Source organism: Denticeps clupeoides, chromosome 2 (genome assembly GCF_900700375.1).
Source record: "Denticeps clupeoides chromosome 2, fDenClu1.1, whole genome shotgun sequence".
Lineage (NCBI taxonomy): Eukaryota > Metazoa > Chordata > Actinopteri > Clupeiformes > Denticipitidae > Denticeps > Denticeps clupeoides.
In genome coordinates, this window is record NC_041708.1 from 33,039,241 (window position 1) to 33,050,169 (window position 10,929).

At 43.3% G+C, this 10,929-nt stretch overlaps 2 protein-coding genes across 3 annotated transcripts in view; both read right to left on the minus strand.

Annotated features, from left to right (window-relative positions):
- Window positions 1-462: 462 nt before the first annotated feature.
- Window positions 463-4,557, minus strand: msrb2 (methionine sulfoxide reductase B2). Its single transcript, XM_028970100.1, has 5 exons — window positions 4,370-4,557; window positions 1,684-1,781; window positions 1,524-1,600; window positions 832-979; window positions 463-717 (listed from the first exon to the last, which is right to left on the minus strand). Exons 1-5 carry the CDS (start codon window positions 4,479-4,481, stop codon window positions 613-615), a joined length of 540 nt encoding a protein of 179 aa, XP_028825933.1. The 5' UTR covers window positions 4,482-4,557; the 3' UTR covers window positions 463-612.
- A 1,191-nt stretch (window positions 4,558-5,748) lies between these two features.
- armc3 (armadillo repeat containing 3) overlaps window positions 5,749-10,929 on the minus strand; it is a 6,455-nt gene continuing 1,274 nt past the window's right edge. For both annotated transcript variants that reach the window (XM_028969809.1, XM_028969808.1), the window contains 12 exons: window positions 10,916-10,929; window positions 10,618-10,812; window positions 10,343-10,526; window positions 10,056-10,208; window positions 9,857-9,965; window positions 9,524-9,773; window positions 9,298-9,434; window positions 7,977-8,145; window positions 7,792-7,892; window positions 6,869-7,015; window positions 6,239-6,401; window positions 5,749-6,152 (listed from right to left, as the gene is read on the minus strand). The exon at window positions 10,916-10,929 is cut by the window's right edge and continues 162 nt beyond it. In XM_028969809.1, coding sequence (XP_028825642.1) covers window positions 5,946-6,152; window positions 6,239-6,401; window positions 6,869-7,015; window positions 7,792-7,892; window positions 7,977-8,145; window positions 9,298-9,434; window positions 9,524-9,773; window positions 9,857-9,965; window positions 10,056-10,208; window positions 10,343-10,526; window positions 10,618-10,812; window positions 10,916-10,929 — 1,829 coding nt within the window. In that variant the 3' untranslated portion in view covers window positions 5,749-5,945. The remainder of the gene's footprint in view (window positions 6,153-6,238; window positions 6,402-6,868; window positions 7,016-7,791; window positions 7,893-7,976; window positions 8,146-9,297; window positions 9,435-9,523; window positions 9,774-9,856; window positions 9,966-10,055; window positions 10,209-10,342; window positions 10,527-10,617; window positions 10,813-10,915) is intronic.

Genomic DNA, 10,929 nt, shown 5'->3' on the forward strand with positions numbered 1-10,929 from the left:
CAAGACAAAAACCCTCATTTTTTTAATTGTTATCTCAGACTGCTTTTACACCTGATACAAATTAGCATGTGAATTCCTTATGCCCCTTCTGCGTATGTCTTTCTTCAGACCTGCATGAAACTCTAGACTCAGAACACCTCTGTGTATGTCTATTGCAATACAGTGTGCTTTCCAGCTTACAAAAAGGGTGCCGACCCCAATGCTGGGTTTATTATTAACATAACCCCTCACAGAGATAATGCACTCAGGGCCTGTATTAGATCAATCCATTTCCCGTACAGCCTAATCTGGACTCTCAAGAACACTGAAACATCACAACTGGGAATTGGTTGAGGAGAACAAGTAACTAAAGTACACTGTACACCATACTGCACAAAAAATGTTCCAACAGCATTGTTCCTCTGGCATTAGACAGATTAGTCAGGTTCTTTGGACTGGACTTGGAAGAAAAGCCAAAATATATAATGTTGCAAAAGAAGAAATATACATTTATTGACAGTACAGTACATTTCATGTCATTTTTCGCTGTACAAACCAGAGAGCCAGCTAAGAGTCTACAGGATTGTGACATCCTGCTTCCTGGGGCTCTGTTTCTTTTGGAACACAGCTGAACTACTTTGCCCTGGGTTTGAAGGTTAGAGCTGTGCTGTTGATGCAGAATCTGTGACCTGATGGATCTGGTCCATCGTCAAACACATGGCCAAGGTGTGCATCGCACTGCAAAGTGAAACACAAAGGAGCTTTTCTCATATATGTAGAATATGCATGTACATAATGTTTACTTTTCATGTGTGTATTCATTGATACACTCTTCATGCACTATACACTCACATTTTTGCAGATGACCTCTATCCCAGTGCTGCCAAGTGAGTTGTCAGGACGACGGACAATGCCGGCGTGAGACTCATCCTGCTCCCAAGTACCATGGGCCTCAGAGAAACAAGGCCATCCTGTCCCAGAGTCAAACTTTGACTCCGAACTTAGGAGTAATGCAATTCAGACGAACAATTTCAATTGACAAAATGCAACTAAAAATGCAATTTTTAAAACAATATCTAGACTAACCGGCTACATGTGGCAGAGTTGATATAATGAATGTTAGATTTTCTCAAAATATACACAACCATTCAAAAGTTTAGGTTAATTTAGCAATGTCTTTGTTTCGATGGGAAATGGGTCCAAACCCCTGTCCAGATTTTGTGCTGTACATGACTCTAAAGAGACCCATAATCAGTTCCAATGGAATGCTCTGTTTGTTAACCCAAGTCATTCACTTTAGAAGCTTCATTGATTATTAGAAAACCCTTTTCTGAAAACAGTTGCAGTGATTAAAGAAGCAATAAAACTAGCACACCAATAAAATACAGTATCTGGGTTATTTCAAACTTTGTCAATTACTATTTATTAATATTCTTATAACTTTTCATGTTTTTGTTTTCGAGGACAAACAAGGACATTTCAAAATGTTTCTGAACAATCTATCCAGAATATCCACGGAACAAAGTATTTATGGTCATAAATACCTGAAAAGTGGAGCATCACAGCAGATGCAGTGATACATCCCAAATTCATTATGGTTCAGGTAGATTCCACTGAAAGGCTGAAAATGCACATTTTGGACCTTCTTGACACATGATCAGATATTTACGCATTTCATGTTCCGCAGCACGTTAGCTTGCTCACCAGTTCTGTGCCTTTCTCCCTGGTAACCACATACTGCTCAGGTGTCAGCTTCTTTTTCCAGTCCGTAAATTCGTCATACCGGGTTAAGGAGCGCAGCCCTGGAAAGAAACAAATACACGCTTCGATGTATGATCAGGGTGAAATGCTAATGCATCTTTGAGAGGAGGAACTAACTACCCACCCACTGCATATTGTTGGTGGGTAATTATATCTAAAACCCAATAAATCATGATGCTTTTATAAACAACATGTAAAATGGAAGGAACCCATAAAGATAAAGAAGATAAAAATAAAACATCCGGATTATATGTATAGAGCAGTGTTGCAAGATCATGCCATCCTTGTGTGATGCCGTCGGTGTTCTTTAATATTGAAAAGCAGCTTTTGGTACTGTTGCCCACAGCATACTCACCTCGAGTGCTGGGTGGTAGAAATGATAAATATACTGTCTGACCCAACTTTCTCTGTTAGAACTGGCGATGGACCCTCATCATCAACACCTCCTCAGCATGGATTCCCCCAGGGTTTGATCCTCGGGCCTATACTTTTTTCCCTATGCACTCTGCCCTTGCCTCATATATGTCATTTAGTTCCATTGCCATGCAGGTGACAACAAATATGGGTGGTAGTAGCCTAGTGGATAACACACTCGCCTATGAACCAGAAGACCCAGGTTCAAATCCCGCTTACTACCATTGTGTCCCTGAGCAAGACACTTAACCCTAAATTGCTCCAGGGGGGGACTGTCCCCTGTAACTACTGATTGTAAGTCGCTCTGGATAAGGGCGTCTGATAAATGTCATAAATGTAAATGTAAATCTACAAAAAGATTAAAACCATTGTAGAATCGCTGGGTACATCAAACCCTGGGTGTAAGAATAAGCTTCTCGTTTTCAGTCCAGTGGTTCCAGTAATTCCACTGGCACTCTTTACAGGGTAGGACTGTCTTTTCTCGTTTAAAGCTTTAAAAAGGCTTGGTGATCTTTAGTACTTTAGTTTTCTGTCTTTTATTTACTTCACTTTGATTATCTGGACCAGCAGGGGTTACTCCGAATCCGGACTCCGGACCAGAGTTTCATGTTTGTCCTGTGTAATGTTCCCTGATCATGTTCACCTGTTGTATATTTATATAACTGTATAAAACTATCCTGTTCGTGTCTGTTCACCGTCGGGTCACTGCGTGTTGATGTTCCCCTGTCTCGTGTTATGTCCTGTCGTGTGAAGTCCTGCGTATGTGTCCTCATTCATCGCCATGTCCAGCCCACCGTGACAGAACGCCCCGACCAAGTGTGACAGACTCTCGACGGCCTACGAAAGCTACAGTGTGGTCGAGAGGCTCATGTTCCCCCTGGTGATTCCGGAGGCGGGGGTGTACCGACGAATTCGTGCGGCCGGACCTCAATGGCCTACGAAAGCTACCGTGGGGTCGAGGAGACCGGTCGCGCAGTTCAGGTGCTCCGGGCGCTAACCGAGACGAGGAGGCCGCCGGATTTTCCAGCGGGGCGTGCCGGAGACTGGTCGGAGTGACGGGTGCCTGCGGACGGCGGACAGGATGCCGGTCCCCCACGGACAAGCCGTACTTTGGCCTGATGCCGCCGGTGCAGGACAGCCACCACTCGTCCTTATGGACTCCCCCCCCCCCCCCTTTCATGGACCGTTTTGTGGGGCACTTCGGAGGTTGTGCCTTTGAGGGGGGGGGGTACTGTCATGATCTGGACCGGCAGGGGTTACTCCGGATCCGGAGTTCGGACCGGAGTTCCATGTTCGTCCTGTGTAATGTTCCCTGATCGTGTTCACCTGGTGTATATTTATATAACTGTATAAAACTATCCTGTTCGTGTCTGTTCGCCGTCGGGTCATTGCGTGTTGATGTTCCCTTGTCTTGTGCAGTCTGTATTAAACCCCTGTCGTGTGAAGTCGTGCGTGTGCGTCCTCCTTCATCGCCATGTCCAGCCCACCGTGACAACAAGACTTGACTTGGCTAAACACATAGAAAACTGGCAGAACCATCTGGGGAACTACTTACCTGCTACAACCACTTAACTGGTTTTCTCAATATACGTTCTTCTTCTTTACTGAAATATCAGATTCTGCCATGAGTACAAGGTCCTTGCATTTCCTTGCTCTGCTGTAGACATCCCAAACCAACCATTCAGATAAAAGATTAGGAATTCCGATGAGCTACGTAATAAAGAGTGCGATGCAAATGTCACAATAAATGTCTGATCCGATTAATTAATGTATTATTATTCTGTGTCTGTACTTGACGCAGTGTGAAGCACTATAAATGGAAATGTGCAATATAAAAACTGCAAAAAAAAAACTTTAACTTTAATTGTAATTATTTGTTATGTAACACTTAGAATAACGCTCATGTAATTAAATGTAATTATTCTAAAGCTGTTGAGTCATTCGTAGAAGGAACACTGAACCAGTCGGCAATAAAATATATCGATTGCATTGACATTTCTTGAACCCGTGACCCGTGCTAATTTGCGCTGTTCCTCATGTGGCGCATCTCCACCTCCGCAGGTGCGCTGCGACCTCCATCACCAGGCATGTCGTCCGCTTTCATCTTTTTACACTCTTAATCCCGGTTCGAATCGCAAACCGACGTGTTTTCGTGAATGATGTAAGTAAAAAAAAAAAAGGATTTAAAAGATTAAAAGAAAAAAAAAAAACTTACCGAAGTGCGTATGGATCGGCCGAATAAACTCGAACACCTTTCTGCCCGTGAGGCGCCTCGTCGCATGTCCCCTGTTGGCGAGGCGGGGAAATCCGAGTAAAAGGCGCGACATGGCGTCGTGTAGCTGCTCGGGCAGCCCGCGCGTTCGAAATGCATAGATCGAAGAGTGTAAGGAGCGAGTGTAAGCCCGCCCCCCCCCTACACACACACACACACACACACGCACACACACTGCAAACTGCAGCTGCCACTGACTGGTTAACACACAGCTCCACAGTCTTGGGAAGAACGTAAGAACCTCACACACTACATTCAATCCAAAAAGTCATTTAATGTAGAACAGCATGTAAAATGGAAGGAACCCACAAAGATAAAGAAGATTTCTTAAAAATCATCCAGTCAATACATTATATGTTCAGTGTAGTGTCGCAAGATCATGCCATCCTTGTGTGATGCCATCTGTGTTCTTTAATATCAAATTGCATCTTTTGGTACTGTTGCCCACAGCATACTCACCTCGAGCGCTGAGTTCCCAAATTCTCCCACACCACCCCTCTGCTACGCTCCCTCCACTGGCTCCCAGTAGCTGCACGCATCAGGTTCAAAATACTGATGCTGGCCTACAAAGCCAGACATGGAGTAGCACCATCCTACCTCACAGCATTTATTACACCTCGCATACTCCGGTGTTAGTAGCCTAGTGGTTAACACACTCGCCTAAGAACCAGAAGATCCAGGTTCAAACCCCACTTACTACAATTGTGTCCCTGAGCAAGACACTTAACCCTAAGTTGCTCCAGGGGGGGACTGTCCCTGTAACTACTGATTGTAAGTCGCTCTGGATAAAGGGCGTCTGGTAAATGCTGTAAATGTACTCCGAGCCTCCAGTACTGCTCGCCTGGTCCCTCCATCTCTGAAGGTAAAAGGAAGACATTCATCTAGATTCTTCTCCGTCTTGGCCCCTCGGTGGTGGAATGAACTTCCCCTCGAGGTCAGAACAGCTCAGTCACTGAGTATTTTCAAACGGCAGCTCAAGACCTTCCTCTTTAGAGAATATTTAGATTAACTTGTAACTTTCTTATTGTCTGACTTATGTATAGAAACTACAACAGAGTGAATAAAAGGTTGTATTCATAGTTGGGGGTCCTAATGAACCGGAACTGATCACTTCATCGATGGTAACTTGAAACCACGTTGTAAGTCGCTCTGGATCGGGGCGTCTGCCAAATGCCTTAAACGTAAATGGTAGAAATGTTACCTGTCTGACCCAACTTTCTCTGTTAGCACTGGCGATAGACCCTCATCATCAACACTGACTGGTTAACACACAGCTCCACAGTCTTGGGAAGAATGTAAGAACCTCACACACTACATTCAATCCAAAAAGTCATTTAATTAAGAATCATTACCTCAAAATATGACAGTATAGGCAATCTGAGGTTGAAAACGGGATCATTGGCACCAAATATAGAAAAATATAAACATTTAGTAGTATTATTACAATGCATGCTTTATGTTAGGACATTCAAACACCAAACGAACGTCAGCATCTACAGCAAAAATGTATGCCGAAAAATCAAATACTCTGATACTGCGCAGCTTCCAGGGAGTCATTCCTCATCAGATTACCAGGGTCATGCATGAGGTCCACTATGTAGGACTGCGGCTTATGAAAGTATCCAGGAACCCCGGAGGAAGCGCGGCTGACGAAGACTTCATTCCAGGCACGGTTGTAGCTTCCTCTGACCAAACTGCAGACAAGGCCGATTCTGTCTGCCAATGCCTGACACAGGAAGACGCCAACAGTATAATGCGATGAATCTGGACAGCGGTGGCATGGGAAGGAAAGTAGGCGGTAAAAGGGGTTACCTTGAACAGCATGGCTCTGTGGTAATAGGTACCCTTCCTGATCCTGCCAATGGGGATGATGTTTGACTGATGCTTGTGTTTCAGCTCGCTCAAGTGCAGCTCGAACAGGAAGTTGTGGAGCTCGTCTGGATTCACTGCTCCTCCCATTGCATCGCTCACGAGCCTGCAAACCATGAAAAGAAGCACATCGAGTTACAATACAAGGTAGAATGCCATACTTTGCTCTGGAATATACAGGGTGGGCCATTTATATGGATACACCTTAATAAAGTGGGAATGGTTGGTGTTATTAATGTCCTGTTTGTGGCACATTAGTGTATGTGAGGGGGCAAACTTTTCAAGATGGGTGGTGACCATAGTGGCCATTTTGAAGTCGGTCATCTTGGATCCAACTTTTGTTTTTTCAATAGGAAGAGGGTCATGTGACACATCATATTTATTGGTAATTTCACAAGAAAAACAATGGTGTGCTTGGTTTTAACGTTACTTTATTCTTTCATGAGTTATTTACAAGTTTCTGACCACTTATAAAATGTGTTCAATGTCACCAACCATTCACATTTTATTAAGGTGTATCCATATAAATGGCCCACCGTGTACATTTGTGGGCATTCCTAGACAAAAACTTACTTTGCCAAGGCTCTGTACTGCTCAGTGTCATCTTGAAGTGGCAGTATGGTCTTCGCTGCCTCAGTGACCATGTTGTGAAAAGCCACGTCACATGGCAGCGTCCAGGGTTGGCGTTCGGACTCTTTCCTGTCCTTCTGGTTCTCTTCGCTGTAGAGAAAAAAAGACTGCTGTCTGCTAAACTGCTGACTCAATGCAAGCTTCTTTTTCTATTATTTGTTTAAAACAAAGAATGGCACTGTTATTATTAGTAGTATACTGCTATTTGTGTCTCATCATGCCACTCTACAGGTTTGATGGATGAAGCTAAGAGTGTTTGCATTTAAGTGCCATTGACCTTTGTGCTGACTTGGCTGCAACACTAGAAGAGGCCGCTTGAAGGGCTATTATTTGCCCAATACCCACCTAATCACTGTGTCATAAAATCCACTTAACATCACTAGAGTTTCATAAAGGAAATTCTCCCTTACATTGAATCACGGCTATAGTTATTGTGTCAAGTGACTGGACGTTTATTTCGCAGAGCCTTTGAGGATGTGCTCGAAGTTACATAACAGAGTTTTAATATTCATGTGGCTGTGTACCAGGGGAAAGGAACCTAATGATGTGGAAGTGGCCCATAAATGGCAAAGAAAGCGGCTGTCTTTTAAACAGAGGAGTTGTTAGGACTGAAAGAACACGTCTCAGAGTAGATGCCAGGTCAGACAAAAGAGATGCAGTAGTAAGAGAAATACAAAAATAACACACATAATAACACAATTTTTCATACAAAAAAAAAAAAGTGTTATTCTTTTCCAATATCAACCGTACTCACTAGTTTTAAAATCATTATATGTCATGATGGTAACATTATGGTTGTAAATGCATTTGTAACAGCCTTAAATTGATTGATAAAAAAAAAAAAACAACCCCTGGTCTTAACTTACAGATTGTGAGGTTTTCCATTAACTGCTATGACAGGGCGATGCTGGTTGACAGCTTGCTTTGATAAATCCTCTAAGGCAGGGACTCTGTGACCCACTTGCACCTGAGAGAGTTGGGAAAAGAAATACATTACGTGGGAGCACAAACGGCACACACCACTTCACTACCAGTTGTGTCATTTATTAACCTGCCCGGGGTCGTAGAATCCATCAGTGATGATATCAGATGGGGACAGATGTCCCGTCAAACTGTATTTGACAGAAAGGTTGTTGTCCAACAGCTTCTGTAGAGCCAGTTCACTAAATTTATTCTTGCGGCTGGTTGATAAATTGAGCTCCTGCAGGATTTCTAAAGCCCTGAAATATGAAATTTACATGAACATGAAATGTACATTTACATTTACGGCATTTTCCAGACACCCTTATCCAGAGCGACTTACAATCAGCAGATACAGGGACAGTCCCCCTTGAACAACTTAGGGTTAAATGTCTTGCTCAGGGACACAATGGTAGTAAGTGGGACTGGAACGATAGTGTTAAACCGTAGTAAATAAAGAAATGTTTTAGTGCAGTTAGTGTCACATTTAGCCAGTTGTGTGTGTGTGTGTGTGTGTGTGTGTGTGTGTGTATGTATATATATATATATATATAAAGACAACTGGCTTTGTGACCATGTTCATTATTTGCTATGATGTGCAACAATCTTTGATGTGCTGTGCAATACTGTGCAATGCTCGGATTCTTTTATTTTATATTATGTTTAATATCATGTTTTGTTCTTATGTCCTTGTATTTTGTGCCAGACATTACATAAGCAATTTCCTCCAGGATCAATAAAGTTTTCTGATTCTTGTATCAACTACTTGAGTTATGGCGCCACCTGCTTGCCACTTTTGTAAATTGCTTAACTGCCACTTAACATCAAATGCGTTTGTGCCATGGTAAAATATTTCTAAATATACAGTACAGGCCAAAAGTTTGGACACACCTTCTCATTCAATGTGTTTTCTTTATTTTCATGACCATTCACATTGGTAGATTCTCACTGAAGGCATCAATATGAATGAACACATGGAATTATGTACTTAACAAAAAGTTAAGTACATAACTCAGCCACCAGACCTGAACCCAATCGAGATGGTTTGGGGTGAGTTGGACCGCAGAGTGAAGGCAAAGGGCCCAACAAGTGCTAAACACCTCTGGGAACTCCTTCAAGACTGTTGGAAAAGCATTTCAGGTGACGACTTCTTGAAGCTCATCGAGAGAATGCCAAGAGTGTGCAAAGCAGTAATCAGAGCAAAGAAGAAACTAGAATATAAAACATGTTTTCAGTTATTTCACCTTTTTTTGGTAAATACATAACTCCACACGTGTTCATTCATAGTTTTGATGCCTTCAGTGAGAATCTACCTGTAAATGGTCATGAAAATAAAGAAAACACATTGAATGAGAAGGTGTGTCCAAACTTTTGGCCTGTACTGTATTTTCAAAACACAAAAATATTCTCACCCCAACTTGCACATCTCTGTTGCAGTTGGCTCATCACTGGCACACACACTGACAGCCCAGCATCCGTTACGACGAACCTCTGCATCATTGGATAGAAGCAGTTTGATCAATGGGGGCAGGCCTCCCGTGTTTCTAAACTACGGACAAAAAAAGAAAGACGAGATACACCGCCTGAGTGATTAACTAACTCCTCCTAACAGCATTATGAATGTAATTCAAGGCTGACCTCCATCCTGCCCTCAGCATCACAGGCCAGTGAAGCCACTGCCTGGGTGATGCTGATAATCAGGTGCTTTTCTCCATATTGGAGATGTGGCACTAGGGCCTGCATGGCACCATGGGACAGAATGCTGTCTCGCAACGATTCATGAGACGCCATGTTAGCAAGTGTGATAGCTGCATGAGCCACTGCATTTGGATTCCCACTCTGCAGACACCGGATCAGGAGCACATCCCCTTTGGCATCATCTACCACCCTATAAGAGAAAGAGAGTGTGTGCGAGTGTGAAAGCTAAAAACCTTCTACATGAATGAAGAACGGATATTGTTGGGGCCTCACTGAGCATTGGGTTGGTTGCCAGTGGTGAGGCTGGACAGGGCCTGGGCTGCAGCCTCTTGAACTTCTGCATTTTCACTATTCAGCAACTGGACAATTGGCATTATGCCATCTGGTGCACAAAAAGCAGAATCAGAGCAAAGTCATCACTTTAACAGAGCCATTAGGTGAGCACTGCAGTTTTAAGGGTACAGCGCTTTACCCAGATGTCTGAAAGTGTCCCTGCTGGCCAGATTCTCACTCATGACCGCCACAGTCTGGCAAGCAGCAGAGCTTATGTTGCTATTTTCAACAGCAAGTAAGTCGACCAGCACCTTTTCCACGTCTTTGTCTTGAAGAATCTTTCTGTTCTCACCTAATACAAGTGTTGTTACTCTGTGGTGATCACAAAATCTACAACAGGGTTTATCAATTTTATTTTAGGCTCAAAGTGGCCTGTTGTTAACCTCAAACAAACGTAAAATGTGATATATGACAGGATGTTCATACAGCTGCGTGCCACTCTAGAAATGGCCTTGATGGCACTGGCCTGTACTTCATGCAGGTTGGATGTGACAACAAACTGCAGCAGTTTCTCCAGGACCCCTGTCTCCTCGATGACTGGCACAGACCCACTATCTCCAAGGCAGTTACAGACCACCTTTAGGGCCAAAGCATGCAGGTCACTGTATTTCTGCAAGAAAATTGTCATCAACAATGACTGTGAGGCAATATGTAAAAAGAAAAACAGATAGATGCACTTTATTTTATCATGTGGAGAATACTTGGTTTGTGAGGAACTCCAGGATTATGTCAAAGCCTTTTTCCATTCGAAAGGCAGCCTGTGTCTCACGGTCGACTGTGATGCACTCCAGGGTGTGCAAAGCAACGTCCTGAATAGCCGGGACGTCCGTGTGCAGAAGCTCCAGCAGTGGAGAGATGCCCTTCAGTTTACACACTGCCACAAGGCTTTGAGAGTCCTGTGTAAACACACACACGCCGGATTGGTAAATCGATTACCTAGATTCATTACGATCTCCTTTTAAAAGAAAAATAAATAGTGTTGTCACGTTAAAGGCTTACCTGTACAAGATTAT